Source organism: Rhodotorula graminis (assembly GCF_001329695.1).
Source record: "Rhodotorula graminis WP1 unplaced genomic scaffold RHOBAscaffold_15, whole genome shotgun sequence".
In the NCBI taxonomy this organism is placed as follows: domain Eukaryota; kingdom Fungi; phylum Basidiomycota; class Microbotryomycetes; order Sporidiobolales; family Sporidiobolaceae; genus Rhodotorula; species Rhodotorula graminis.
In genome coordinates this window covers 224480-239092 of record NW_017264942.1, presented here as the reverse complement: position 1 = coordinate 239092, position 14613 = coordinate 224480, and the positions used below count along the sequence as shown (strand labels likewise).

Here is a 14613-nt window from a genome sequence, read left to right as displayed (position 1 = left end):
CCTGTGCGCTCTGTGGACGCGTCTAACTGCTCATTGCAGCCCGCCCCGCGGCTCCCCATCCTGCCCTGTGCCGAGGAGCGCTTCTCCTCCTCCTCGGCCGGCGAGTCTGGCTTTCGGCGCAGAGCTGGCCGCGCAGGATCTCGCAGGTGCTCTCCCAAGTCTTCGCTCGGACTCGAGAACTGCTCGTGACGAGTCTACAGAGCCCGACCCCTCGCCCCGCCAAGCCTGAACCCTCCTCCTCCTCCTCCTCGCTTCTTCTCCCGCTCCGTCTTTTTCGCCGCCTTCTTGCCCTCCCCGCGCTCCGTCCGAGCCCGCCGCGTCGAATCCAGCAGCTCCCACACGGCGAGCGCCGCCTTGGCCGGGTCGCCCTCGCGCCCGACGCCTCGGCGAAGCTCCTGCAGCGCGCCGTCGACGCGAGCCTTGGCCTCGCCGCGCTCGACTGCGCCGCCGTCCTTCGTCCCGACACCGACGACGGGTCGAGCTGGTGGAGCGGGCGCGTCGAGCTGGCGCTGCTGCGCGTCGAGCTCGCGCGCTCGGCGGGCGGCGGCGGCGCCTGCGGCCCAGCGAGGATCGTGCGCATGCTGAGGGAGCGCGGCGTCGACACCTGCGAGGGACACGAGTGCGTCAGGACGGGATCGAGAGACCGAGAGAAGAGAGCGAACACGGACGCACCGTACACCGGCCCTCCTGCTCTGAATCCCGGCTGCCCTCCTGCTGCTCCCGCCGCGCCGCTGCTCGTCCTGCCCACGAGTGCCTGCGCCGCACGCCGGGGCATCACCCTCGGCGCCATCCTCCCATCGCCGGGCACGAGCGCGAGGCTCTCGGCGGTGACCGGGCGCGGCACTCGAGGCCCGTGCGGGGGCCGAAGTGGCGCGCGCCCCAGGCGGACGAGCGGCGAGGTCGGGTGGTACGGCGGTGGCGGGGTAGGGGTACTGCGTGACGCTGACGAGGACGAGGGTGATGAGGAAGGGTCGAAGGCGGCAGGAAGTGCGGCGAGGTGGGTCGGGAGGTGGAGCTGCGCCGTGAGCGTGTCGAGCTTGTCGAGCAGCGCCGAGAGCTGCGACGAGTGGGTGCTGGACGAGTGCTCGACAAGCTGTCAAGGTGATTGTGTCAGATAGAACTCGCGAGAGAGAGAGAGGGGGGGCAGGCAGGCGCACCTTGACGACCTTGCCGAGCGTGCGAGTGAGCTGGCGATTCTTGTCCTCGGACGCGGCGAGGTCTGCGTACGGCGAGACTTTGTCAGGGCCGTACACACGAGGTACTGAAGACGCGACGCACGTCTCTTCTGATTGAGCATGCGCGCCTCGACCTCGAGAAAGAGCTGTGGGCGCGAGAGTGAGCGTCAGGAGAAGGCTCGTGGGGAAAGTGAGCGGCGACGCACCTCCTGCAGCCGGCGCCTTTGCACAAACCGGCGCTCGGCATCCTCGTCCTGGCTGACGGAGCCCTGCTCGCTCGGGTGCTGCTGCGGGCGCGGGTCGTGCACGTCGGGATAGGCCTGCGAGCGAGGGCTGGGTCAGGTGCACGTCCGTGCCGCCCAAGGGGAGGAAGGGATCAGAAGGACGCACAACTTGAGCGAGGGGCGACAGGGTTGGCCGATAATGGCGAGGCGGGTACCGCCGTGGCGCCGAGCTGTTGGACGAGAACTTGCTCGGAAGGTCGACGCGGCGGACGGGCAGGGCCGGTGCGCGATCGTCGACTGGATCGTGAGGAACGTTTTGGTGATGCTGAGGGGGTCGCTGGGTCAATCGCGGTTCGGCACGCTCGAGGATGAAAGAGGAAGAGTCAGCGGCGCACCTCGTCGCTCCTCGTCGGCGTGCGACCGCTCGCCGCCCACTCTTCTTCCCTTGCGCCCGTCGCGTACTGCCCCGGTGAGCCCGCTCCATGACCGACCGCCCCGAGCGCCTCGAGCTCCCGCCGAAGCTCGTCCGCCAACCTCGCCTCCTCCTCGATGACGCGCGCGAGCTCGTCCTGCTCGGCCGAGGTGCGCCTGCGCAGCCCGTTGAGGTGCTCGATCCACTCGATCTGCGGGAGCGAGGGCTCGTGTCAGTCCGCGACTCGTCCTCGAGCAGAGGCGCGAGAAAGAGAAAGGCCGGGCGCACCTTCTCAAGTAGCCTTTCCTCGTCCTCGCTGAGCGCCCTGCCCTCCCTCTCGGCCTGCAGCACGAGCCGCTCCTTCAGCCCCTCGAGCTCCTGCGCCGCCTCCCTCGCCCTCGCCGCGTCCCCCTCGAGCCCCTCCTGCTGGCCCGTGAGCACCGCCCGGACGAGCTCGAGCCGGTCGCGCATGACGCCGAGCTCGAGCGCGTGCTGCGCCTCGCGGCGGACCGTCGACGGCGGCGATGGCGGCGAGTAGACCTCGGCGGGCGGGCGCGCCGGCCATGACGAGCGAGAGGGCGGCGAGGTGCGGCCCCAGTCGTCGGCCGAGGCGTGCGGCGCGAGCTCCTCGACGAGGACGGGGCGGACGTGAACGTCGGCGTGGAAGGAGCGCATCCATCGAGGGTCCTTCTGGTCGTGACGGGGCGGCGAGACGAGGTTGCGGGACGAGGAGGTACGAGGCCGGCGCGATGAGAAAGGGGTTGGGGGCGAGCTGGCGCAACGGCGAGGACGGGTTGACGACGAGGACGGATCTGACGAGGCGACGACGTCGAGGTCGTCGACGAGTGTAGACGAGCGACGGTACGCGCCAGACTGGGCGTTCCTGTGGACGGGCTCTCGGTCAGTGACCAGTTGGGCGTGGGAGAGGCGGCGGAACAGCGAGACGCACTTGATCTTGAGGCTCCAGAGCTCGGCGTCCAGCGTCTCGGTTCCGGCAAAGTAGAGCGCATCGCCGCCTCGCAGCTTGACGCAGAACGGCTCGAAGCCGCGCCTCGCGTGCTTCGAGATGAGCTCGACGTTGGCGACGTCGGCGACGGCGAAGGCGATCAGGGCGTCGGCGTTGACGTCGGCGTCGTCGAGGAGGTAAAGGTGCGAGGGCGTGAGGATGGCGTAGACGGCGTGCCACATGTCGGGGAACGAGAGGAGGCCGTCGGTGACGGCGCGGTCGGGCGGCGGCTGGAGGAGCCAGTCCTGCGTGCGCACGAGCTCAAGATTAGTCCCTCATCCGAACGAGTCGACGGCTCGACTGAGAGAGGAACGAGAGGACGCACCTGCATGAGGACCTCGTCGACTCGCACCTCCTCGCCCCTCTCGTCCGGCTCCGCCGCGACCGACTTGCCCGGCTCCCGCAAACCCTCGGTCGCCTCCTCCCAGCCCCACGAGCTGCGCACGTCGTCCAGCTCCCTCTCGCCCCGCACATGCACCGTCGGCGGCCCTCCTCGCTCGCGCGCCTCGCCCCGCTCCGCTTCTCGCCGCGCACGTTCCCACTCGAGCAGCTCGGCTCGGCTCGGTCGCGCGCCGGGCCGCTGCGCGCCGTGCGGCTCGTCGAGCTCGTCGGCTGACGGACGCCCGTGCGCCTCGTGCAGGACGGTGCGGCCGCTCGAGCGCGAGGGCGTGCGGATCGCGGCGCCGGCCGGGCCGACGTAGCTGAAGCCGTCGTGCCAGGGGCGAGCGCTGTGCGGCTCGGTGGCGCCGTAGCCGTCGTGAGGTGGATAGAAGTCGGCGGCGAGGCGGGAGGACGCCGGATGGGCGGACGCTGAGTCGGGAGGGTACGGCGTGCGGTCGTCGGAAGGAGGCGGCGAGTGGAACGGCTGAAGAGGGGGTGATGCGTGTATTGTCGCAGCACGAGTAGGAGTGGGCCGAGAGTGATGCGGGAGGGGCAGTTGTGCGGGTGAACGGCGAGTCGAGGCGCCGCTGGCGAGAGGAGCGGTCGGGTCGGGAGGAGGGGAAAGCGAAGGATAGGGCGCGACGACCGCCCCTGCACGAGCCGCTCTCTGGGCCTTGAGCCGTTCGACGAGCCCGCCGGCGAGCTGCGGCTGGCTGAGTGCGGCCGACGGGGTCGGCAGGAGAGCCGGTCCGGGCGACGGCTCGACGGGTGGACGCGGTCTGGCGAGGACAGGTCGAGCAGCCGGCGACGACGGGGCCGTCGCGCTCACTCGTGCAGCTCGAGCTTGAGCTGCCCGCTCGACAGGGACGGCCGCGCCGGCGGGAACGGGCCGAATCGAGATCTGCGCGGCGTCGACGGCGGCGGCGGGACCTCGACCCGCTCGCGCCGTGCTCGCCACCGTGCTCGACGGGACCGACGGCGCATAGACGTGACCTCGAGGCGTCTGGACCCGCAAGCTCGGCGCGCCCTCGTCGGCTGTGTCGAACGATTCGGCGTACGAGTTGATGTCGGGGTCGGGGGCGACCACGGCGACGGCTGGGGCAGCGGGTTGGGCCCACAGGTTGCGGACGCTCGGCAGCTGGTTGTAGAGGTCGCCGACGCGCTGCCACATCTGGCGGGTCGGGTGGCGAGGAGGTGGTCGGGGTCGCAGGCGGGGGCGAGCTGAGGCGTGGCCTCAGTCGCTGACGGGGCGGGCGAGCTGGATAGCGCTGTCGAGAGCGGCTATGGTGAGGGGCAGGACAGGCTCTCGCCTGGGCGCGCGAGGCCCGTGACGAGGCAGGAGAGCGGGTCGGCAAGTCGGGCGGCGAGCGCACCGGCGTGCGGCGGACGGCGGCTCGCGCACGCCGAGAACGCGAGAGGAGGCCACGCGGACGAGTGCTCGCCGGAGCATCGAGTGACACAGCGATCGAGCGGGGCGCAGGCCGGTGGTGCGAGTCGAACGAGAGCCGTCTCGAGGTGTCGCTCGTTCGTCGTCCTCCTTGTCGCTCTCGCCTGCCAGGTCGCGTCCCTCGCGCTGGAACGACGCACACATACCTCGACAACAACCTCCCGCTACGACCGCGCCGCCGCGAGCGCTCGCCGACCGCGCAGAGCGCGTCGCATCTTGATCAGTAACTCGCGTCGTCCGACCTCTCTCAACTGGTGGCAACGGTTCATGGGCCTGTGGGTATCGTCGTCGAGGACTATAGCAGCGTCAAGAAGACTACTGGGCAAGGCGGTCGCGCTGCGCGGGCTGTGTGCGACTGGTGCGTCCTCCTCCTCCCCGCCTCTTCGTGTTTGGCCCCCCTCTCCCTCTCCCCTCGCCCCCCTGCTACCTCGCGACGCAGAGCAGGGGTCTTAGTGGACTGACTCCGTCACCTTACAGGCGGAACGGCTGTGCAAGGCGGGAACAGCGGTCTGCTGGGCGGCGCGAGGCGGGCTCTCGACCTCGAGGCGGCTCATCTTGTTCTTTGTACGTCCCGCACACCATCCTTCTTCCCTGCAGGACCTTCATATGGGTCTTGACATCTCGTCGAGCCGCGCACTGACCCTCTTGACGTCGCGCCACAGGTTAGTCGCGCCCTCGATGGCACCCTCTCCTTCTCGGACTCGAAAGTGCCCGCCTCGCACGCTTGCTTGCTCTTGCGCTGGCCCCTGCCGACGCCGAAATGTCCTCTGCATGACTCGAGCGAGCCCCGAGAGACCTACACGCCCGTCTCGCCATCGTTACTCGTCCCGACGGCTCAGCGAGTCGAGCCGTCGCGGACGGGTCTTTACGAGGCCGCGCCCGCCCTCACGTGCCCCTGAGGGCAGCGGGCGCACTGTGGTGAGTCGCTCGCACGGCGCGCACCCCTGCGGAGCGCCCGTGCGCCCGGCCACCTACAAAAGACAGGGGGATCCTGCGCACCCTCGCTCAAACGCTAGCTCTTGATCTAGCAGGGTTACGGCCTTCTGCGTGCGACGGATCGAACGACGAGGTGTGTGCGGTACAATCGAGCGCGTTTCCCGAGCCAGATCACCTTGCAGAGCGAGAGCTGGCGCGTGCTCGCTTGGACCTTCTCAAGTCCGAGGTCGGCAAGGTCGAGAAACCGCTTTCTGCTGGCTCCCTCTCTCGCGAGCGCTCTCTGCGAGTGTACTCGAGTGCGGCCTGAGCGAGAGACAGCGGGCCGATGCCTGTGTGCCTCGCATTGGTAGACTGCAGCTTCCCGTCGCCCTCTGGCCAGAGCATTCGACGCCACCGACTGTAGGCAGCCATGCGGGTGTCCTCGCGAGCAAAAGGAGGCGGGCGCGAGGTCAACCGCAAGCGTAAAGTGACTGCCAGAAAGCAGCAAAAAGAAGCTCCCCGCTCCCGGGATCGAACCAGGGACTTTCAGATGACGCAACCGATTACAGTCTGACACTCTTCCAGCTGAGTTAAGCGGGGTTTGCTTTGCTCGAGTAGCTAATTTGCACTCACATCGCTAATCCCGCTAATTTTGTACCTCTCGCTTGATGGCGCCGCCGCAATTTTCCAGGCCAGCGCTTTCGGCGTGGCCCTCGACGTTCGGGCACAGTCGCAGAGGCCTCTCGAGACTCGAAGCGGTTTCTCCAAGGTCCTCGCGCTCGCGGAGCTCCGCGTTCACCTGCTCTCGCTCGCTGCGGACCGCTCGAGAGCCCGAGTGATACAGAATTGCAGCCCTTCTCGCCGCCGAGACCGTCGCGTCGACGTCTACTTGACCTTGGGCGGCTCGCGCTCGAACAAAGAGCTCGTGTAGCTCGTCGCGGCGGCCAGCTCGAACACGCGCTCGCCGGCGCCGAGGAGCGTGTTGGCGGTCTGCTGCGCCGGTCCTTCGGGCAGGCTCGACGTCGAGAACCTGTGCGTGGGAGGGAGAGCGGGTCAGTGAGGGTGCAGGCGACAGAGGGAGGACGAGGTGTGCGTCGGGCGAGGGCGGAGAAGAGGTGGCGAGAGGTCGCCGCACGAGCGGCCGCTCAAGGAGAATCTGGCACGCCGCCGGTAGCCCAGTCTCGTAGTGCCCGCCTCGCCGCCTCTCGCAAGTGCGCTCCATCCTGCCCGGGCGGTCTCGAGTCGCATGACCGCCGCCGCCGATCGTCCTGCTGCCCCGGCGGCCCACCTGCCCAGACCCGCCCCAGCGTGCACCGTGACCACCACTGCCGTCACCCGAGAGGCCTCATCGAACGCTCAGACCCTGCACGACGCTGCCCACGGCCCGAGAGAGCGAGAGAGATGGCGGACGCACTGGAAGCCGGTGTGCCGCTTGACGCCGGCGAGGACGGTCGAGAGGAGGACGATGTCGAAGGTGTAGTGGAAGAGGCGGCCGAGGACCATGCTGGGCTTGCGCTACTGGCTCAGGGGGCGTGTGAGGTGGACGAGGTCGAGCGCGAGGAGGTGGGGGGAGATGAGAGCTGAGCTGCAGAGGGAGAGGGCCTGCGTCGGTGAGCTGCGACGCGAGTGACTGAAGTGAGGACGCACAGTTCTTGTAGAGCGTGCGAGGCCGTCCTTGAGCGAGCTGAGGTGCGAGCGACAGCAGGAGAGAGGTGGCCGGCGGACGGTGAGCAAGGCGATCCCTCTCTCTCGTCGTCGAGGGCGTCTTTTGCCAGCCGAGTACCTGAGTGACCCTCTCTTCGTACCTTGCTTCGCTGCCGTGGCTTTGCGAGAGCCGAAGCACTCAACTTGCGAGAGACTCGGCCGCTCACGGGCAACTCGACGAGGCTGGGCTGAGAGCGAACACACTTGCGCAAGAAGGTACTGCACCGGTGACAAGGACAGACGACCGACAGGTACAAGAGGGCGAGAAGTACAGGGAGGGGTACGGAGAGGGAACTGCTTCAGGCCGAGGTTCGCGCTCGCTCCAGAGGAGGGCAGCGGGCGCAGACGAGGGGGATTAGGATAGGGGAATGCGGGTGCGAGAATGCGATAGTAGTCGAGAGGACGAGAGGCGGAAGAGTGCATCAGGCACGAAGGTCTGCAGGCAGGGAGGCGAGTCAGTGTCGGCGACTCGAGAAAGGCGAGGGTTGGAGAAAAAGGAAGACGTACGCCTGTCCCTCCCGCTCGCGAGACCCTCCTCGCTCTCGAAGCCGTAGTAGCCGCCGCGCTCGTCGTCGAACGGGTTCTGCTCGGCGGCGGGCATGGGCGGCGTCCTCGACGAGACGGGCGTGGGCGGCGTCCTCGACGACGCCTCCTCGTCGCTCGCGAAGCGCACGTTGCTGCCGATCGACCGGCTGCGCTGGTGCTCGATGTGGTGGTCCGGACCCGACACGGCGATCGCAGGCGCCGCGCCGCCCATCATCGGCCCGGCGCCGAGAGCTCGAGGCGCGCCGGTGGTCGGCGAGGGCAGGACGCGGCTGGCGATGACGCCGCCGCTCATGGGCCCTGGCGCCGAGTTGCCGTTCTCCTCGTCGATGGCGGCAAAGGACGACGAGCGCGACGAGCGCCGAGGCCCCATCGTCGAGACGCCCGACTGGCGAGCGGCGTTCAGGACCTGGTGCTGCTGCACGGCGCGACGGCGAGCGAGGTGCGCACGCGAGCCCATCGAGTTGGCGTGCTCGGTGAGGACCTGCAAGAGCGAGGCGGGGAGGAACAGGTCAGGCGAGGTGAACAGGAGAAGCCGATGGCGACCCGGCCGGCTAGGTCCGAGCGCCACGCGGCGACGAGAACGAGAGGGACATGGACGCACATCTTGGTCGAGGCAGAGGAGGATGTAGGTGGCGAGGAGCCACATGACGGCCATCTGCGCCGCCGTGAGGCCGAACGTCGTGTAGGCGAGGGCGACCGACCAGTTGATGCGGTCGCACACGTCGTTGAAGTCGGACGGCTTGGCGTAGTGCCAGTAGCCGTCCCACAGGCAGTTCTCGCGACCGCGCAGGTCACACGCGAGTGCGAGAGCGCCCGAGACCCAGACGGCGGCGACGGCGAACAGGAGGAGGAGCTCCATGCGCGTCTGGTTGATGATGTCGAACGCGCTCCCTCGCCGCAACAGGCGGGGCGTGACGAACATGGTGCCGAACAGGACGGCGGGCGTGCCGAGGCCAAAGACGATGACGGCGATGAGCGAGCCCCACGCCGGCTTGATGACGGGCCCGTGCGTGTTGTAGTAGACGACCACCGACAGGCACAGCGCCGCCGTCGTCAACGCCGACAGGGACGTGAGGAGGAAGCTGTGCGGGCGACAGACGAGAGCGTCAGTACGAGGAGAAACCGCGTGGGCGCGAGGTCGTCGAAAGGAGAGGAAGAGGGGGCGACGCACAAGAGGAAGCGCATGCCGCGAATCAGGCCGGGATGAGGCGCATAGCTGCCGATGTAACGTCGCCGTGCGCTCTTGACGGGCTTGCTGGCGACAGGTGCGGGTCGCTCCTTGGGCTCGCGCGTCGGGTCCTGCTCGTAGCGAAAGCCCTTCTCGTCGTCGGCGAGTGCGACGCCCTTGTCCTTGCGGCGGAAGCGGTCGAGGATGCCCATGGCTGCTCGAGTGCGAGCGTGTACGAGGTAGAGTCGACGAGGACGGCGAGTCGAGGTGGGGAGGAGGAGCGAGTTCGCCGGGTCGAACGAGTCGGCGAGTTGAAGGACGAGCGGGGGCACGCGTGTGGCGCTGGTGCGGCGGCTCGTCTGGGTGCCTGCGCTCGCTGAGAGGTGCGACTCGCTGCTGGTGCTCAAGCTGGCGGGACGGGGCGAGCCAGAAGTGGGAGTGGAGGGAGGAGGACCGGCGAGAGCGGCGAACGGCGACGGGGACCCTCGAGCGGGGCCGCAGCGAGCGTGGCCCTGATCTGCCGCACCGCACCGCCTTTGCCGACGGACGCTCGTCCCTCTCAAGGGGGAGACGCGCAGTTGCCGAATCGGCCCAAGTCTTGAAATTCCTCGCGCGCTCTCGTTCTGCTCGACCTCGCCGACGCTCGAGCCGGTCGCGTTCGCTTCGGCGCAGCTGCCTCTCCCCTCGCCCGCGTCGACGAGCTGCTCCCTGCACCCCTCTCCCCGTCACAAACGCCCTCGCGCTCGTCGTCGCCGCCTCTCGAGAAGACGGTGCGACGTCGAGCAAATTGGCCGTGACACTCTGCTCGGTGCCCGATCGGGCAAAGCGCCGCCTGAATGAACTCGAACTCGTCCGCGTGCCTGGACTCGCAGTGACCCACGCTTGCAACCAGTCGTCGCTCGAAACTGCCCGCACGTCTCTCGCTCGGAGCGGAACCGAGCGGAGCGTGAGAAGCTCAGTTCTCAGTCGATGACCTCGCCGACGCAGCATCAAGGCGAGCGCTGTGTACGACTCGCACTGTACGCATTGCGGACGCAGTGCGAGAGCGCGCTCTCGAGTGACCCTGCTCGCCTCCTCCTGCTCTCGAGCCCCTTCTCTCGTTGCCAGTCGCTGCCGCACGCTCGAGCGAGGTGCACGTGAAGAACGTGAACAAGAGTGCCTGCATTGCGAGGGCGACTCGAGAGTCTACGCAGGTGCCGAGACTGTCGAGCGGGCGAGAGAGAGAAAGAGAAGGGAGGAGGAGGAGAAAAAGGACGAGCGAGAGGGTCAGTCGAGGTCGCGAGGACGGCGACAGAGAGAAAGAGAGAGACAGGACGCACCTCGTTGCTTGCCCTTGGACGAAGGCGGCGGCGCTGCGGGCGAGGAGGCGCCCGACCGCTGCACCTGCCCTCGGACCTGCGCGACCTGGTTCGGCGTCGCCGTCCCGCTGCCCGCGCCCGCCTTAGCCGCCGCACCCGCACCCTGAGCGCTCGCGAGCTGCTGCTGCTGCTGCGCCTGCTGCGCCGCGATCGCCGCCTTGACCTTCTCCCGGTCGTCCTCCCTTCTCCTCCTCGCGCGCTGCCGCACGACCAAGACGCGCTCGAGGCTCTCGCCGAGCGGGTCACGCCACTTCTCGACGGCGCGGTACTGTCGCTCGATGCGCTCGGCTTCTCGGACGAGCCCGAACGCCCACTTCTGCATGCCGTTGGCGACCGCGGCGGCGCCGGCGGCTTGAGGTGCGGGCGAGGGCGAGGCGGACGACGCAGACGCCGCCGTGGCGGCAGCGCGCTGCTGCTGGAGGAGGAGAAACTGCTGCTGCGCCGGCGTGAGGCCCGAGGGGACGCCGGGACCTTGGGCAGGAGGCGCGAGGGCGGACGAGTGCGTGGCGGCCTGCGGCGCGTCGCGAGCGAGGAGCGCCTTCTGCTGCGTGCGCGACATGGGGCCGAGGGATGCGCTCGACGCCGTGCGGTGCTGGGCCGAGAGCGGGCGCTGGTGCTGGGTGGGCGAGGTCGAGCGAGCGGGCGTGTCGGAAGGAGGTAGGGGAGGAGGCGCAGGCGGTGCCGGCTCGACGAACTTGACGACGAGCGCAGGTTGGCGCGGCGACGGCGACGACCGTGGACGTGAGCTGCGGCCGTACGACGACGAGAGCTGCGACGACGCGCCAGGGATGGCGCGCTGCCCGGCGGTACCGGCCGACGGCGAGAGCGGCGGGGTCGACGCGCCCGCAGGCAGGCCCGTGAATCCTCGCAGCGCGCTGAAGTAGCCGCTCGCCGACCGCTTGGCGTGCGTGAGCGCGCCCTCGTACCCGCTCGCGCCGGCCGACGTCGACAAGGGCGTCGTCGAGCGGCTCGCGTGCGCGGCGGCGATAGTGCCGAGCTTGGCGAGCGCCGTCCCCTGCGGCTCGCTCACTCGGACCCGCTGTGCGTCGGCGGGGCCGAGCGTCTGCGACCGCCGAGGCTGCGCGGCCGTCGCGTCGGCGGCCTGCCGCAGCGACCGCATGCTGCTGACGCTCTCGCCGCGATGGTGCTGCGCGCGAGCCGGCCCTCGCTCGCCGACGACCTCGCGCCGCTGCGACTCGCTGCCGCTGCCGCTGTCCGGGCCCGGGCTCGCGAGCTCGGCGCGGATGGCCGTGCCGCGGTCGACAAAGGCGGGCGCGCCACTCGCCGAACGGCGAAACTGCGGCGCCGGGCGCGGCACGTGCGAGCGCGTCGACGCGCCCGACATGATCGACGCGTTGGACGACTTGCGGAGCGGGCGAGTGCGCTGCGCCGTAGGGCGGATGGGCGAGGGCGGCCGAGGCGGCGAGTTGGGCTTGAGCGTCTCGCCCGGGCGGAAGAGCTGGGTGCCGGACGCCTTGCGCGACGGCGGCTGCGAGTTGGGGTTCGAGGGAGGGTTCGAGGGCGGCTTGTTGGGGAAGGCGAGCTCGGGTTGGGCGGCCGAGGCGAGGGAGGGCTCGCCGGCGGAGGCGGCGCCGACGGGCGACGTGTCGGGCGGCGACAGATGTTGAGGGGCCGAGACGGGTGCAGGGGCAGCGAGACCGGCTGCTTCTTGCTCGCCGTCGGGCTCGGGCTTGGGCGGAACCGGCATCGGCACGGTGAGCTCGACGTCGCGCAGGATGGCCGGCATGGCCGGGACAGCCGCCGTGGCCGTCGGCGACGACGCAGCGGCGGGCTCTGCGCCGTCAGGTGCGGGCTCGACGTGGTCGTCGTTGAGTTGCGCCGCCGCTTGGCGATCGATCTCCTCCGGGTCGTCGAGGTCGTCCGACACGCCGAGCGAGAACTTGGCCTTCTTGCCGTTGGCGCGGCCGGGCGGCTTCTGCTGAGCGGGCTCGTCGACTGGAGCCTGCTGCCGCTCGGACGCCTCGTCGCCTCGCTCGTCGAGCGCCTGGCCGAGCGCCGACTGGTCCTCGGGCTGGAAGTCGCGCCGGACCTCGACGTCGGGCAGCCTCTTGCCGATGGGCGCCGGCGAGTCGGTCGAGCTCTCCCACTCGCTCGACGACGTGACGCTGCCCGACACGCCGCCCTTGTCGTCGTGCGACGCGGCCCCGCCGGTGCGCGGACGGTCGCTCGCCGGCGGCGGTACGGGCGAGGGCGGTGGCGGCGGCGAGGGAGCGCGCGCCTGCTGCTGCGGCCGCTCGCCGTCGTCCTCGCGCATGCGGCTGCGTGATCGAGAGCGGCCGCGCTCGGAGGACCGCCCGCCGCGGTCGCTCGCGACGACGGTCGCCGTGCTGCTCGAGCTCGTGCGACGCCGGCCGAGATCGGGGCGGTGCTCCCGCGTAGACTCGTCGTCTCCATTCCCTCCGTGGTGCTCGCCCTCGTCGCGCTGCTGCTGCTCGTCGTCGTGCTCGCCGCCCTCGCCGCTCTCGCTGGCCGGCGGCATGCTCGTCATGCCGAGCCCGAACGGCCCGCCGCCGGGAGGTTTGCGCTGGCTGCCGCCGCTTGCGCTGCCCTGGCGGCGCATGGCGTGCGCGCCGTGGCTGTTCTTGCGATGGTGGGCGAACGAGACCGGGTGGTGGCCGGCCGAGTGGTGATGGGCGCCGCCGGCGAGCGACGACGACGACTTATTGCGGCGCGGCTTGCCGGCCGAGGTGGTGGACGACAGGGAGCGCAAGGTGTGGGTCGACAGGGCCGAGGACGACTTGTTGCGGGCGGGAGGACGAGGTGCGGACGAGGTGGAGCCGCCTCCGGGCGGCGAGGTCGGCGTCATGGTGGGCAGGCGGGCTCGATGCGGGTGTGTTCTGTGTCCGGTGATCAAGCGTGTTAGTCCCCGTGCTACTGCATGCTCGCACGAGGTGCTCGCGACGAGAGAGCGGCGCCAAGATGGCGAGGCAGCCCCGCCTCGTCGGCTCGACGCTCGACAGCCCGCGCTGTGCCAGGCTTGACTGCGATAGCTCACCTGGATAGATCTGGACGGGGTACAGGTCGGAGCGGGTCGTCCCTCGAGGGGACAGCGGTGGGTGAGGCGAAGGCTGCCCCGCCGTCCACGGTTGGCTCCCGACCGCTCACTCGCATCGCTCGCGCTCACTGCTGAGCTGCGCCGAGCTGCGCTGGACTGCTCCACGCGCTCGGTCTGGCGAGGGCAGATTCGGCCTTGTGGCGCACAGGCTCTCGTCTCGCCGCTTCCCCTCGCCGACCAAGTTCGACCCTGTCGATGCGGGACAATCCGGCCGGATGGGCACTGCGCCGCGGCGAGGCGACCCGCTCGAGCTTCTCGGTCGGTCAGGGCTGGCGACGCCGTCCGCGCGCAGCGTCTCGTGCGGGCTCGAGCTCGCGACAGCCGACTTGGCGGCGTCACGCTCTCGTTCTCGCCTCGGCCGGGCACGCAGTCGCTCTACTGCGGCCGCGACGGTATGTCGAGCTGGCTGGAGGCGGTCAGGGCGGCTCAGTGCGTCGAGGGCCGACTCGTGGCCCTCGTGCCGCTCGTTCGCTGCGTCTCGCTGGCTGGACCGCCGTGCGATGCGGGCATGGCGGGCTTGCCGGGCACGCCTCATACCTGCTCGGTCTCTCAACGCTCTCGCTCTGCTTGCCGAGCCACAACCGCTGCCGCTGGCGCGTCTCGACAGCTGGCGATTCTCGAATGAGCCGACGCGAGGGCGCCAGCGCAGCACGGCGAGCGCCCCGGTCGGTCGGGTGGCTCGCTCGGCACGTCCAGAAGGCGCAGGCGACGTTGTCGCAGCCAGAACGCAGCGGCTCTGCGCGACGAGGCAGGCAGGGCCGTGCGAGACCGAAAGCGTGTCGAGGCGAGCTCACTGCACTTGCCCGTGATGCGGGCGCGCCTCTCTTTGCATGATTGTACGAGCGAGATGTACGGCGCGACTCAGAGCGAGCGAGTCGAGCGACGAAAGTGTGAGTCGGCGCGTCGAGAGCCGGCAGACGCGGAGACACGCCTCGGCTCGCCAAACCGTGCCCACACCCAGCTGTGCACCTCGCACGCGTGCGCCGACCTGCTCGAGCACCGCACTCGACCACCGACAGCCAGCCTCCGGTCACCCTCGGTGCGCGTCGAGCCAGCGCCCTCGTCGACGGACCAGCATGGCGCTCGAACGAAGTGGAGGGTCCGGCAGCGCCCTCCTCTTGCGCCTGTTCGAGTCGAGCTTCTTCGACGTGCACCTCGCCATCGGCTAGTGCGTCCCCTTCCCCTCTCTCAGCCCCGCGAG

At 69.9% G+C, this 14613-nt stretch overlaps 4 protein-coding genes and 1 non-coding gene across 5 annotated transcripts; all 5 read right to left on the bottom strand.

Annotated features, from left to right (window-relative positions):
- Nucleotides 1–194: 194 nt before the first annotated feature.
- On the bottom strand, nucleotides 195–4369 carry RHOBADRAFT_55852 (uncharacterized protein; the record flags this gene model as incomplete). The annotated part of the gene is made up of 10 exons (XM_018418049.1): nucleotides 195–604; nucleotides 673–1093; nucleotides 1158–1219; nucleotides 1279–1321; nucleotides 1382–1495; nucleotides 1566–1724; nucleotides 1795–2022; nucleotides 2100–2694; nucleotides 2761–3062; nucleotides 3143–4369. 10 exons carry the CDS (start codon nucleotides 4367–4369, stop codon nucleotides 195–197), a joined length of 3561 nt encoding a protein of 1186 aa, XP_018268429.1.
- Nucleotides 4370–6076: 1707 nt separating this feature from the next.
- Nucleotides 6077–6160, bottom strand: RHOBADRAFT_t121. Its single transcript has one exon. It is a non-coding gene; the product is annotated as a tRNA-Tyr (tRNA).
- Nucleotides 6161–6445: 285 nt separating this feature from the next.
- Nucleotides 6446–7063, bottom strand: RHOBADRAFT_46830 (uncharacterized protein; the record flags this gene model as incomplete). Its single annotated transcript, XM_018414866.1, has 2 exons — nucleotides 6446–6590; nucleotides 6975–7063. The coding sequence occupies 2 exons, from the start codon at nucleotides 7061–7063 to the stop codon at nucleotides 6446–6448; spliced, it is 234 nt and encodes a 77-aa protein (XP_018268428.1).
- Nucleotides 7064–7686: 623 nt separating this feature from the next.
- On the bottom strand, nucleotides 7687–9190 carry RHOBADRAFT_46829 (uncharacterized protein; the record flags this gene model as incomplete). The annotated part of the gene is made up of 4 exons (XM_018414865.1): nucleotides 7687–7700; nucleotides 7772–8291; nucleotides 8412–8892; nucleotides 8982–9190. The coding sequence occupies 4 exons, from the start codon at nucleotides 9188–9190 to the stop codon at nucleotides 7687–7689; spliced, it is 1224 nt and encodes a 407-aa protein (XP_018268427.1).
- A 930-nt stretch (nucleotides 9191–10120) lies between these two features.
- Nucleotides 10121–13163, bottom strand: RHOBADRAFT_55850 (uncharacterized protein; the record flags this gene model as incomplete). Its single annotated transcript, XM_018418048.1, has 2 exons — nucleotides 10121–10180; nucleotides 10298–13163. The coding sequence occupies 2 exons, from the start codon at nucleotides 13161–13163 to the stop codon at nucleotides 10164–10166; spliced, it is 2883 nt and encodes a 960-aa protein (XP_018268426.1). The 3' UTR covers nucleotides 10121–10163.
- Nucleotides 13164–14613: the final 1450 nt, after the last annotated feature.